The following is a 14,816-nucleotide window of genomic DNA, read 5'->3' on the forward strand; positions in this document are numbered from 1 at the left end:
CACACACACACACACACACACACACACACACACACACACACAACCCCAGAACATTCTCTGCCCTGATACATGGCCCAGGAGACTGACCTCTCTGGACGACGTTACCTAGGCTGCCTTCTCCTCTGGCTTCCCTTTGAATTTAGGCAATAGGAGGCATCAGCAGGAGACATGAGAGTGGGAGGAGAGTGGGGTGAGGGTATTATAAGTCCAGCCCCTTCCCTACTCCAGTTCTGACTAGACTTAGGGAACTCCACACCTTTCCTCGCTCCTTTGGTTTAGCAGTTTAAAGCTGAGATTAACAACCTTGCACTATTGCTAGTCCCTGGTGTGTCACCATCCCTTGAGGATCCCTTAACCTCCTCTGTACCCCAGTAGAGAGTCCTTTCATTAAACTCTTTTCAGTTAAAACCTCTGAGTGTGCCATCTGTTTCTTGCCAAGATCCTGACTGATAGAGTGAGGGAGAAATATACCGAAAAACATTATAAATCAACCTTGCCAAGAAGGTTGAAAAATCGAGAGAATAAAATATTTTAATCATGAAAACATCTTAAATGGATCTGAGCACATTAGACCAAGCAGTGAAAGGATAAACTGTAAGGAGACGTGTTAAGATAGAGTGCCAAAGGTTGGTTTCAATGAATAGACCATAGTGCTCAGGTTTGATGGGCTTCTCTAGGCCAAGTGTAGCTTGCTTGACCCTCAACTTCAAGAAGAGCTAATCGTGTAGTAGCAGCAGTGACAAACATGTGAACAGAAAGAAGGTGTCAGGGGGGTGATACGGTAAAATCAAAGTGTTGACGAAGAGTTTGCTTATCCTAACATTCTTTCAGCCTTTGCTGCAATTACAATCCATTTGCCCCTGCCCAAATCTAGATACTTAAAAAGATAAAGGAAGTGCCTCCTTCTAGGTGAAATGATGAAAACCGCCGAACTGATGCTGTCTGTGAAAGATCTACCCTCATGGGGCACTGACCATGTGCCAGCGCTATGCCAATCACTTGACAGGAAGTGTCTCATTTAATCCTCACATCAGCCCTAGAAGGTATTATTATTTCCGTTTTACAGATGAGGAAACTGAGGGAGGCCCAGAGAAGCAGAGGAATCTGCCTAGGGTGCACAGCTACTGATGGTAGAGCTCAGTTCTACTACCAACCCCCACTGAGGTGGTTTGTTACCACCTCCCCTTTTCCCCTCTTCCCAAATACTCTACTAAGCCTCTTCCATGTATTATTGGGAAGGAGAGCAAAGAAACAGTTACCATGCCAAAACGATTGGGGTGGGGGAAGGAGTTGATGAGCAAGGTCATGGGTCAAAATTGTCATGATCCAGTGACTGAGTATTTATCAAAAAGAGGTTCTGACTAATTATTTTCCATCCAACCAGGCTGATAAGTGGAAGGCATGTTAATGTGCAGGAGGGGGTGGGAGCCCAGCGAAGAGAGAAAATTGGGAGAGGGGGACAGAAGAGAACACTCTTCCCTCAGCAGCCCCAGGAGACTGATGAGAGCTCACACAGATAAAATATTTATTTTCCATATGTTGCCGAAAGCATTGCCATCACTGTATGTGTGCAATATGTGCAAAGAAGTGTGAAATCTATACATCAAATGCCACCGACCTAGTTAATTTCCGTGCATTTAACATGCTTAATACCTACCATCTCCTCAGTATGTTTTCACGTATATTTCTTGACACATAAAATACGGTCTTAGTAAGGAAAGAGCCAGCATCATCCACAGCCTTACTCACTGCTATGTTTCAGCCCAAAACTTGTTGCCAGGGCCAGCACAATGAGAGTTAAAAACCAGTAGGTCCTGCTGGCTAACTCAGCCTCCCGTCACCTTAGATCGACTTCCCAGTTCTTGAAGCAGCCTTCTTCTCATAACAGAAATGTCTGTAGTGGGGAGATGAAAATGTTTTTGTTCTCTTTGGACAATTGGGAGATAGTCAGAATATCAGATCTGACCGTTGAAACGCAGGTGCCTGCGGCCACACTTTTTTTGAATGCAGAGCTCCACCCGTGCGGCGGGAGGAAGTGCACAGTGATTGGTCTGTTTCTCTGCGGAAGTGTTCGCGTACACCCAGTTTTGCTTTGCATGTATTTACGAAACATCTGCCCTTTTCTTGTTCTTAAATCCTTCCCCCTCACCAGCCCCCTTTCTCCTTTCTCCCATTTTCTTTCTTTGTTGTCGTTGGCTCGCCTAATTTTTCACTGGAGCTTTCATTTTCCGGTTGAGGGGCGACTTCATCAGAGTGTATAATTTTAACATTGAGGGAGGGAGAGAGGAAGGGAGGGAGGGAGAGAGAGAGAGAGGGAGAGGGAGAGAGAGGGAGGGAGAGAGAGAGAGAAAAGAAAGAAAGAGGCTAAGCGGCCGGCCAGAGCTTGGCAAGCCAACCTTTGGCATGGTGACCAGAAGGAAGGTTCTGGTGTGGTGGGGAGTTTGCCTGACATGCTGCCTGGAGTCCGCCGGTGTGCTGCTGCCCTCTACAGGCTCCAGGGAATAGTGCACAGCCACCGAGGCTTAGAGAGACTTGCCCTCAGATGTGCTGTGCTTATGTAATTCTTTTACACAGCCAAAGAAGGTATTTTCAATTAATTACTACAGGACTTGCTTTTTCCTCCTTAATAAAATATGAACTGCAAAAATAACTTCAAAATAAAATAAAAGGGTCAAAATAACTGCACTTGTGCATGTCTAGATGTAGATTGCTGCTACGTTTTAGTGTTTCTCAGCTCTGGAAAAAGGAGTTCAAGACAACTATTAAGAGAGTGAGATGGAAAATGAATTGTTTCTAAGGACAATGAGTGTCTCTCTGTTGTCTGTGCAGTTGGGAAACGGCCCAGTGGTCTAAGGACAAGTAAAGTGATATTAGGCAAATGAAGGGCTGAGCCCAAAGGGTTGAGTTTTCAGTATTTTCTGTTTGTAGAAGTGGTTTCAGTGCCTCTGTGCTCTGAATGTTCTCCAGAGGTGACCCTTGAGACAACAAACAGGAGAATATGGTGCAAGATGTCAGTTAGAAAGCAGGATCAAATCTAGGGAAGGAAGCAAGGCCATTGATATAAAGAACAATACAACTTTTGCAAAGTTAAAAATAAAAGAGTACTGTTGGTGGGTTGACCACGTACTCATGTTTGAAAGAGGGCTTCCTTAATTTCCTGAAGCACACATCTGAAACTAGCCTAGGCCTTGTTTATGAGTATCAGAAATAATTTTTTTTTTTTTCCGTTAAGTGATGTCTGTCAGTGTTTCATCCCGATATTTAAATGATTCATGAGGACCAGCCTAGCTTCAGTGGGCAAAGTGGTCCTACTCTTATGCACTCAAATGCACTTCATGGATTCAAAGGAAAAGCAGCCAGTCAAGGTAGATTTCCCTGCTGCATAAAGAATAGGAAACTTAATTGGGATTCAGACTATAACTATTCTCAAAATATACTTTAATTTCAACTCAATTTCATTCCATCAACACACCTATATTGAATGACAGCTTTGTCTAAGCAACTCTACTTAACGGTATACACTAGACAGCAAATCTGGGAGGGCAGAAACCAGGCTTGTTTTATTTCATAGCCCATGCTGGCACATCATAAGCACGTAATAAGTATTTGTGAAATGAATACATGAATAAATGAATAGTGGGAGGGAAGGAAGAAGGAACGAATGGGTGAACACAAGGAATTCAAAAATAGCTATGACATTTTTTTCACCCTCAGAGAGTTTACAGTCTCATAGATATGGAATTCACCTTGACTGTCAGCCTAACGTGGTCATCTCAGATTTAGTGAATCAAAGCTGTGGGAGTAGAGAAGTCAAGGAGGATGGGAGTCAGAAAGTAAACAACAGTCTAAATAAGAAGTGTTATGGTGATAGCAATGGAAATATAGATGTGCAAAATATGAAGGAAGCACAATTGTCAGGACTTGACAAACTGGCTTTAAGGCAGAGGAAGGTGTGTGACCCTGAGGTTTCCAACCCGGTGACAAACCTGGTGACAGACAGCAGTGATAGAAATAGGGACCGTAGAGGAAGCGTTGGTTTCCATGGAAAAAAATGAGTTGGGCTTTGTAAACTTTGATCTCAGATACTTCCCTATACTGAAAACCAGGAACAAGCTCCTTGAAGGTCCATGTAGACCCTCAAGATTTGGGGGTTTGTTCCTTAGTCACCCATTCAACAAAGAGTGGGTAAAGGAATCCAATTTTTTGCTTTTGTACTGGTTTCCTCCATCCTGAAAAATATGTCTGAAAGCTCTCCTTCTATTTTCATCTTTACCATGCCATCTCTGCCTCCTGCCCTCTGGAAAAGCAGATTTGATTTCACAACCTGTTGGACCAGAAACACAGCATGCTAATCATAACACCATATTCTGCGAGGGCAGATTTAACTACCCAGTACAACAAATTTCAATACAAAATATTCTGTATAACAAGTCCATTGCCATGCTTAGAGAAACAAGGGAAACATGGGAACAGACCTACTTACAACAAATTCTGTACCACACATATTCTCCTATCAAAAAAAAAAAAAGAAAATACTTTTGCTGTTCACCATACACATGATGATAAAAAAGGCACAGAACCAAGAAAATTGGGGGGATGTTCAGGGTATGACAAGTAATCCAACTGGGTTTAACTAGGGCCTAGGGTGTATGCGGCGTAAGCTAAATATTTATTCATTTACATCAGTTGCATGGTTCTGGGGAGAGGAGCTGACTGATGGCTGAGCTCTTTTACTTCTTATTCCTGGTCCCAAACAACAATTAGTGACAATTACTTTCTAATTCCCTTCACCCATCTCTTTTCAAACACACAGTCCCAAACACACAATCACACTCCTGTACTCCAGGATCATGCACTAAATCAAAAAACAAAGGGAATCTTAAGTTTCACTTGGGTAAAGAGTTGGAATAGAGGATCTCTGTGTGACACCTTCCTTCTTTACCTACTGGAGTCTAAGCTCTTCTTTTCACTTTTCATTTACTGCTTTAACAAATGCTTTCATCACTACCCCTCTCATCTGTACAACCTGCAAATTTAGATCGTGCTTTGAAATTATGTGTTGATCTAAAATAAAATCTAATAACAGCAAGAAAGTTGACTGTTACATAATGTGTTCCATGAATAGAAACTGAAAACCGGAAGGAACCTTTAAGGCCTTCTAATCCAAGCCCTTTATTTTACAGATGAGGAAACTGAAGCCCAGAGAGGTGAAGTGAGGTGCCCAAGGCCACACAGCAAGTTAGAGGCACAGCTAGTACCATAGCTCAAGTCTCCAGACTCCCAGTCCAGTGCTCCTCCCATTACTCCACGGGTCCTGTCTCTAAGCTTCCTGACAAATGCTAGAACGGTAAAACCTCCACTAGTATTTTTCCAGACCATGTTAAAACTCTTAAGGGGGGAGAAAAGGATGCTTTCTTGGATAATGTCAGCCATACGTAGCTCAAGCTGTCTAAAGTTCTGGGACAGGGTCTTTTTATGCAGCCAACAGAGTCCAAATGTGGTACTGTTTGCTTGGCCCATATGCTTTCATGTGTTCCCAGTTAGGCCATTACTGGAGGGAAAAAAACAAGAATCAGCTTGTTTTAAAACAAGGGACATACTGGACTCCCTCCCATCCCCCCTCAGAAAAAAAAAAAAATCAAGTTATCTTTAACAGATTCTAAAAATGCCTTTTCCCAAATATGCAGTCAGTTCCTTCAAAGGGCCCTTTGTTTATTTTCAGGAAGAAACCCAAGACAGCTGAAAACCAGAAGGCATCTGAGGAGAATGAGATTACTCAGCCGGGTGGATCCAGCGCCAAGCCGGGCCTTCCCTGCCTGAACTTTGAAGCTGTTTTGTCTCCAGGCCCAGCCCTCATCCACTCAACACATTCACTGACAAACTCTCACGCTCACACCGGGTCATCTGATTGTGAGTACACCACTTACACCACTAAGGTGATGGTGTCTTCGCGGTGCTGGGAGCAGGCTTCTCCCCCGGGTTCGGGCTTTTTTGCCTTCAGAGCAAGCTGTTTCCGTTTGGTCTTCTAAAGTAGCCAAAAGTAACTTGCCACCATTTTGAGTCAGCCAACATCTATATTTTCAAAGCTAGAGTGTATTTCGAAAGCAGGTGACCAGCCATTTGGCCTCAAAAGGCTGATTAATTACATCCATCACATTCTCTTTCATAACATTGACTCAAAAACAGAAGCCGTGTTGCTGTTTTCTAATTATTCTTTTGTCCCCATGATCTGAGTAATGGTACTTCCACCATGACAAAATTGAACAACCAAATATGGACCTCAAAAGGAAACTTCCATTTTGAGATTACATAACACAAGTCAGCTTTGCATTAGTTATTGTAGCTTGGCTGAATTTCTGTCTTTCCAGTTTTTAATTTATTTTGAAGTGGTTAAAGAACAGCATAAATTTACAGAAGAAAAGAGAATGGCTTCCAAGAATTCAGAAGCCACCCAGACTTCACGTAGCCAATAAGAATTTAGGTTAAAAATATTTTTTAATTAAAAAAACTGCCTATGGGCTAAATTTGGAAAAGGGCAGCTTAATGAGATTGTCACTACTGAAATCACTCCGTTGCTATTTGTTTTTGCTGTCTTCCCACTAATCTGAGAGTCGTCACTTCTTCAAATTCTATTTCAAGAAAGTTGATAAATCACGTTTAGGAGGTATTTTCTGAAACGTAACTCAATACTTCAGAGAGAAAGAAACACATGTGTTGACAATGGAAAGGAATGGAATCATTTGGAGTCCACTCGGAAAGAATATTCCTTTTAGTCTTGAGATACCCGACAACTATTCAGAACTGATCTCCACAGTGGATGTCAGGCAGAAAGCTGGCGTATTCGTCTTTGGATTAAGATAAGACCAAGAAAGTTTTATTTTCAAAAAAGGACTCCATTTATCCTGTCCATAAAGCAAAAATTATTAATTAGGAAATGAGATTCTAAATCTCCTGTTGTTATTTTTCTGACAAAGCAAACGTAACTCTGCAAAAAGGGTGAGAGGTGAATGAGCCTGGGACATTCCATTCCCTACTTTCTTCATCATAATAGTCCCTGGATAAAGGGACATGACCTAGGGGTTGGGGTTTGGGTGAAGGAGCTTTCTTCTACTCATGACTGAGCTGAGACCACACTCCAGCTGTCACTAGAAAATGAAACGAGAAATAACAGCATCCAAATCTCTGCAGCCCATGTAAGTTGTACAAAGCTGCTGCTTCTATACAGAAACTTGGGGGTCAGAAGCAGGGACTGTGTTCAGTGGACCATCAAAATGGTAACATCCTTGGCCTTCTTGCCTGGCAGTCTCCAGCCTAATAGTAATTACAGGAAGAATTGGAAAATAGTGTGGCACCGTGCCCACAGACATGTGCGTACTGTCCCTACCTACCAGGAAGGTAGCCTGCTCCCGTGGAGGACCTGGAGCTCCTGCATTCAGACCTCCAATGCCTGGCTTTCTGCCACAGCTTATGGGGAAGATTACATAGAATGGCCTTAGCCCAGAAATCCCATTACAATAAAATGAATGTTTTGCTGAATAGAAAGAGCACTGGGCTCTGTGTATTATACTTTACCATACGCATCATCTGAACAGGCCTTGGCGTTAGCTTGGAATATGTACGAGGCACAGCCCCTTGGTGACCCTGAGGAAGCCAGTGGATCCAAGCTCAGTAAGGTCTGAATACAGTTGGAAGGAGAACAAATAGGGAGGAGAAGCCTAATCTCCAGCTGTTCAGAAAGCCCTTCTGATTTTGCCATTAAGATGTATAAGTCTTCTCTGCTCCAACCTGTTGTTTAAATTGATTATACTTTTCTCCAAATATATTTGGATTGTAGTTTGTCCTGATTTGAGCCTACACTTAGAAGAAAATTGTTTTGAGGAAAGATTCACAGAAATCTGTCCATTTGGAGTTGCTTGAGAGAAGACAGGAAAGAGGTTTATTTTAAGCTGTTAAGATTTTTGGATGCTCTTCTTGCATTCAAGAGGATTTTTTTTTTTTTTTTTTTTTTTTTTTTTTTTTTACTTTCAAATGTCACTCTTACCGTAGATTAATTTAAAAGCCTAATTTCTTTAAGGTAAAATATTCAGTTTCTATTTAGAACTAACAGATTTGGGGCATTTAAAAATAGTGCCCTTGACTTGTTAGTATCTTTAACTTCAGAAACATTCCACCAGTATGTGGTGTTCCAAGCTTTCACAAGTGCCTGAATTTTTACAGCACCTTTTTATTTGTCATGTGTTTAGCAAAATTATTCTTAGTCATGCCTTAACGTCCATTTCCCATCAGTCATTATAATTCTTCCCAATTTACAGATGAGAAATCTGAGAAAATTGACACCCAGATAGTTGAATGCCGTGCTTAGGAGTTACCTCGTTCAGATACGGGGATGGGGAGAGGGGGATGTCTGTGGATTTTCCTTCACTGTGAGCAGCCTGAATTCTCAATTCTGAGCCCGGAGATGGCATTCCTTGCTCAAAACAGGCATCCTGAAAATGTTCAACTACTCATATTGGTGACGAGGTTATAGAACACAATGGGTAAGCATCCCCACGGAAGAAAAGTCAGCTCTGCATACGAACTGATCAGGGTGGGCAAGCCATGGCGTTGTTGCATCTGAAGGACACAGGCCATGTTTTGGAGCAAAGAGAACAAGTCCGACCCCTTAAATTCTCAGTTGGCTATTTAACCTGCAAGCCACTTCAAATTCAGCAGAAGATCCCAGTAAAAGTCAAAGCAAGAGGGAATATGGCTGAGAAACGCTTTCCTCGGTGAAATGATGAGGTTAATACTGCTACTGAAACGTGTGCTGCTTTTCAGTGCACCCACTACAATCACCTTTTAGCAATATTCCCCCATCACCCTCTAACTTGTCACCTCATCACCATTTCTAACAATCTCATGGTAAACAAATGCAGATAGGAGCCGAAGGCATCAGGATGAGTTTCGGAATGCAAAGGGTACCAAACCCCTAGGCGTTTGACAGAACAGTTCCCACTGCACAGGCTGAGGATGAGCCGAGCCAGGCTCTCCCTTTAAACACTTAACAGGACTAAACCAAATCAGGAGAGCAGACGAAGCTCTCCAAGGGAAAACCTTTCTTGACAACTATCAAGCCATAGCACATCACAGTCATGTACATGTGAAAGATGCTCCCATTTTGTTTTCCCCCAAATAAGGCTCCCACTGAAGGGAGAAGCGATTCTCCACCCCCATCCCACCCCCGTGGGCAGCCTCCCTGCTTTGGGCTGTAGAACCACCTAAGTCCAATGTCTCTGTTTCGTTGGAAGCCGACATCCGTGGTTACTTACCTTCTCAGGTTTTGCACTGGCCTCATCAGATCGTCTCATTTTTTGTGTCCTTGCCATTATACATTAGCAGTTTTTATTTATTTTTAATTTAACCTTTACACATTACCAAACTGTTGTGAGGGTGGGTTTAACTTTGGCTCTGTAAGTAGCATGACCCTGCCGGGCTGAACGCTGTCAAGGGGTCGGGTAGGTGCTTCCTTGGCTCTCTCTTGCCGTCCGCCTTCATTGGCCTTCCCCCTCCCACCCCTTTGCCTCAGTCCCCAAGCCTGAAGAGATCAGTACACTTGGTTCAGTGTGAACTTTTAAGCAATTTTTTTAGAGAACAAAACAAAGAGGATTTTTTATGGCAAACTCCATTAATGCCACATTAAGGCTGACATTTTAATTACCCCAAAGTCAGGAAATGCAAAGTTCAGGTTCCCACAGCAAAAGAAACTGTCCCCTTGAGTCCCAGCATTATAGCAGATTCTTTCATTCCCGGATTACACAACACCAGGCGTGGGGACATTGTTTTTCATCCACGTACGTGGAAAGGAGCACAGCTTTTATCCTTTGTTTTTTTCCTGTAAATACAGTTGAGGATATGGGTCTTCAGCTTCCCTTTCCAAACCATCTATATGTATTATCCTGGAACGGAAGACGATTAGAGCTCTACATGTGCGCACGGACAGAATTAAAGTTGCTGTGGGAACATTAACTCTGATTTCCGGACTTCCGTGCCAGTCACATTTAAACCATAATGTTGTAATTTTTGGCATGTAATAAATGTGCATTTCATGTACACAGACAGAAAGAAGCATAAAATGTATTTTAAAGAGCAATTAATTACTAACTTTGTGATTAAAAAACATTTGGTGCATGTTCCTTCCCATTTAGCATCAGCTGCTGGTCTTAGCCAGGCCTAATAGATGACATACTGTGTCTCATCCTGCATCTCAGATGTACTTACTGTATGTTCCTGTTCTTCTAGATAATTAATTCCCTTAGTAAAGCTGTAAGGGGAAAAGAAAATGGGAGGAATATGCAAGCATGTAAAAAGGGTAAAGGATATTTTGAAGGAAATGATTCATTTCTGCAAATAAACCTTAGTCCCTGATAAAGAGCCAGAAATCTGCTAAGTGGGTGTAGACAGAGGTTTCTGGCCACCTTAGAGCATCTGGTCCAGGGCCATCAGAACAACTTCAAAGCAGATTTCCCCCTGAATTCTGGGCATGCCCAATGGGGGAGTGATTTTACTCTGTAATAACTCTTCAGGCTTAAGGCTTAAAAAGTTGTCTTACTCTGTAACAGCTTTTCAGTTTATATTCAAACTGGAAAAGAAAAGTCGAGGGACTCACGTAAAATAGAGGTTTTTCCAAAGAATCCCTGATTTACGGAGCAGTGTTTTTAATTCCTTTAGATTTGAATCTGGTTGACCTATTTGTGTTAGAGAAGGAAGTGTTTCAAAAATAACTGTTTGAACAAGTTTGTTAGTAAAAAGGATTAGTAGCAATACTCTAAGGTACAGTGTTTAAGAACACAAATACTTGAAGGTTTATTTGAAACTGGGTGAGATAGAATTTTTACTGAAGGGATGTGTCGTCTAAATGCTCGGGTCAAGCTTTTTTTTTTTTTTTTAACATCTTTATTGGAGTATAATTGCTTTACAACGGTGTGTTAGTTTCTGCTTTATAACAAAGTGAATCAGTTATACATACACATATGTTCCCATATCTCTTCCCTCTTGCGTCTCCCTCCCTCCCACCCTCCCTATCCCACCCCTCTAGGTGGTCACAAACCGTCAGGTCAAGCTTTGAGGGGAACACGCTTATGGAGAATCTGAACCTCTGTACTTGCTATTTCTTCATTATCTCTCCTGTCGTGTATTCCTTTTGTTTAGCTTGGTTGTGTGTAGTATCTAACCTTTAAGAAAAAGACGTCAGTTTTACAGGGCTCTGATTGCTTTTACTTGGGCTGTCTGTACGTGTGAATGCATGTCTGTATGAGTGAAAACTGCTCAAGCAAGTTTTAAGGTCTCTTTGGCAAATTCAACTGCGTGTTCAGAAAGTTTCCAATCAGAAAGCTGATTCAGTGTTAAACCTTCCAAAAACTTCCTGAGGCACCTGTTCGCATGAAAAGATTGGATTTCTGCTGGAGGTGCTCAGAAGGCAGTGTTTATAACTGAAGATCTCTGTTTGGAGTGCCAAAAAATGAAAAACATTTTTGCCCCAAAAAAACCTCCATAAATGTTCAAAATGTATCATCAAACAAAAGCTTCATTTGGATTCAAATGCATGTATCTCAGCAGATGTGTCTAAGCTAACTGGAATCCCACAGGAGCAGCTGAACTGGATTTTGGTATGTCTTGATAACTGAAAGAGTTATTCTTAGACTTTGGAAGGACAAAAATGGTCCATCTGTGAAGAACTGTAATAGAGACATGACAAAAAACAGCATCCTGTGAAAGAGTTTATTTATGGAATTTAGGACAAGTTGGACAATCCTGAAAACATTTTGGGGTCACACTAATTTGCAGAAGAAATAGAGTCAAAATGGGATGAAGTAAGCCACTACAGATAGTTATTATCCTATGGCTTGCTATTAATTTTCTCATAGATTCCATATCAGTTAAACAGTAAATAGAGCATCTTTCATGTAACTAAATGCTCTCATTGTCCCCAGAGTGTCTCACATTCCTCTTTATTCTACTTCCTATAAAGAATTATATATTTACCTTTTCATTGCTAACAGTTTAATCTTGTTTTCCTGCTATTTCATTAACCAAGTAAACCTCTTACTTATTAAGTGTGGATTCATTTCTTTAAAGGTTGTCTTTCCCTTTTTAAAAGTCACCTTTATTTTCCTGAGTTAATTGATACATAATCTCTTTAGAATTATTTTTATTACCTTTGATACCCTATTATTTAGCGGTTTCAGTGTTAATCCCACACTTATACATTAGAAGGCCAGTTAATTTTTTTATTTGCTCTAATTTCCTAGAGTTTCCACTTAATATATCTGGGGACACATTTATTTTTTAAAATCATATGTCTTCAAGTTTCACGTCACAATCTACCTCTTTTTATGAAAGTGTTTCTCTTTTTAATAAAAATTGTCCTCTCCCTACAATGCTAATGTAACTGGACATCTTCCATAGCCACTTGACTCAGTAACTTCCGGAAGTCACTCTTACCTTGTTCACTCATGCCTTTCTCCATTTAGCCACGCATCAAATGCTGTTGAACCCCTGCGTCTGTGCCAAGACCTCAGCTAGGACCGGGGGTGAAGATACAAACAAAATACCGTCCCCACACTTTAGGAACTCATGGTGTTCCCACACACTTTCCCCAACTTTTAAACCTGTAAAAGGGGACTTACAACTGTGGTATGAAAATGTCTGATGATGCACGAAAAGCTCCCAACCTGCTGAAGCAGTGGAAAGGGCTTCGCAGGGGAGGTGACATTAGACCTGGATCAGGAAGGAATAGGTGTGTGTAAAGCTGAAGAGGGAAGGAACAGCCTTCCAGGCAGAAGGAACAGAAGCAAAACCACAGAGGCACAAAAAAGAGCATATGGTGTTCTCAGAAAACAGAGCAGTTCAGTTACCAGACTCAGACCTTCTTACGGTTTGCCTCCTTTTGATATAAACTCACAGGACACTTTGTATTTGGGTAACATTGCCTGTCACTAAAAGTCAGCTGGGCTGAGCTACATGTCCCTTTAGAGACATTTGCTTTCCAAATAAATAATAAAGCAAGACACCACTTATTTTCTAATGGGAAAAGTGCCTTTCTTTGCATGAGGTCAGTAGATGTAGGAAAGTATTAGGAAAAATCTAGTGATCATTTATTGATGAATCGTTCAAAATAACTTTTCTTATTGAGAGGTTCATTCCTGGAGCCACAGAGTCACCTGTAAGGGCCATGCTGGAACTCTGTCATTGACTCCTGGTCCCTCCAGATTCTAGCCATCAGTCTTCGTATGAAATCCTCCCAGGTCCCTTGGGAAATCTGGTCTCATGGCCCATTGCTTTGAGTCACACCATGCCGTGTTACTCTACCGATATTGCATGAATGCTTATGATTGTCCACGTATAATTGGTAAGGCTGATTGCTGACCTTCAGGGCTCTATTCTTCATCTTTCCATCTCATGTCTTGCTGAAGCACATCTTTAATTCTTATCTGCAGCTGCTGGTGACAGTTTCATATGTGCTTCCTCCACTCGTGGCAAATTTCGCTATATGAAATTAGTGTTCCTCCATATCTGTCAGGGCCTCTCACATCCTGACTTTAAAAAAAAAAACCACACACACATGTACTACTGCCTTCAGAGAAGGATCATTTGATCGAGAGCATGCATGAAGATTCTAGAAATTTCAAGTCAGATTCTTCCACCAATCGCTTCGTACCAGGTACTGTAGTGAAACCTCTTATTACCATGTGCTGAATAAGCATGTCTGCTTTTTTTTTTTTGCTTTTCTTCTGCTCCTACATCTACTGTTCTCTCTAAGGAACGTGTGCAGTTAGAACTTTTCATCAGCATTGAAAGAGATTAAAGTTTAGCTGGTTTAAACCTATTATTATATACATGGGGAAACTTAGGCCCAAAGAGAACAAGGGTCATACCAAAAGGTTCTCAGCCTAGTGAGTGGAAGAGCCAAAAATAGAACCTTGCTCCCTCCATCCCCACCATACTGTGCTGCCTGTTATTGAGTCTGCGTCTAAGAGAACTTACATTCTCTGAACCAGAAGGAGTCAGGACTATTTATCCATCAGTTTACTGAATGCTTTCCGTGTAGAGGACCAAGCCTAGGTATTGTACAGGATGCAGGTTTATGAACTGGAGCCCTGTGCTCAGAGACTTAGAGTCGCATGGAGAAGATCAGATACATGCACAACCAACTGCCCTGCAGGGTGGTTAAAGCTACGTCCCTGTTTACCCGGATGCACAAGAGCATGAATTGACTCGATTCACTGGCTTGGCAGCCATGTGTAGAGTATATCTTAGGTGTCTGGCACTACAATGAGTTCTGCAGGGGTAGAAAGTTGGAGACAAACAGACCCTGCCACCAAGAATTCTAAGACTTAGTACATGCCCTCAAATCACCATTATCTTAGATAGAAGTTAGAAAGTTCATAAAATACATTATAATCCAGTTAACATTAACATCCAGTTCAGTTTATCAGGAAAGGTTCCATTTGAGGTCTCTTGAAGGATTAATAGAATTTCATTGGAGGTTAGGCTTTAGGGTAAGGTATAAGGTGTTTGTATCCTGGAGCAAAACTGTGGAAAAGTTTTAAGTAGGGGTTGCCATGATCTGGACTTTGCTTTGGGAAGATCTAATCTAGCAACAGGGATGTGGAACGTGCTTGGATGTGGAAGGGGGTGACGAGAGAGAGGACAGAGCCCAGGAAGCCTTGTCAGTTGTTCAGATTATTGGTAACCTGAGGAGGCTGGTGACAGGGGGATGGGGAAGATCCAGGTTCAACAGACTTTGTGGATGAGGGTGGGCAGCTCCAGGAGCTGAC

General features: G+C 41.8%; 1 protein-coding gene across 3 annotated transcripts in view; it reads left to right on the forward strand.

Annotated features, from left to right (window-relative positions):
• Positions 1–4,114: 4,114 nt before the first annotated feature.
• The window catches only part of ZBTB20 (zinc finger and BTB domain containing 20), a 56,618-nt gene continuing 45,916 nt past the window's right edge, over positions 4,115–14,816 (forward strand). For 2 of the 3 annotated variants that reach the window (XR_008617529.1, XM_028493428.2), the window contains exons 1-2: positions 4,120–5,347; positions 5,723–5,910. Coding sequence is in view for 2 of the 3 variants with exons in the window: in XM_028493428.2 (XP_028349229.1) it covers positions 5,337–5,347; positions 5,723–5,910 (199 nt within the window). In the remaining variant the exon portion in view is untranslated. Of the gene's footprint in view, positions 5,348–5,722; positions 5,911–14,816 lie in introns of all 3 variants that reach the window. The other variant, XM_028493430.2, reaches the window with a different exon arrangement.

The sequence above is a fragment of the Physeter macrocephalus genome, chromosome 1 (genome assembly GCF_002837175.3).
Source record: "Physeter macrocephalus isolate SW-GA chromosome 1, ASM283717v5, whole genome shotgun sequence".
Lineage (NCBI taxonomy): Eukaryota > Metazoa > Chordata > Mammalia > Artiodactyla > Physeteridae > Physeter > Physeter macrocephalus.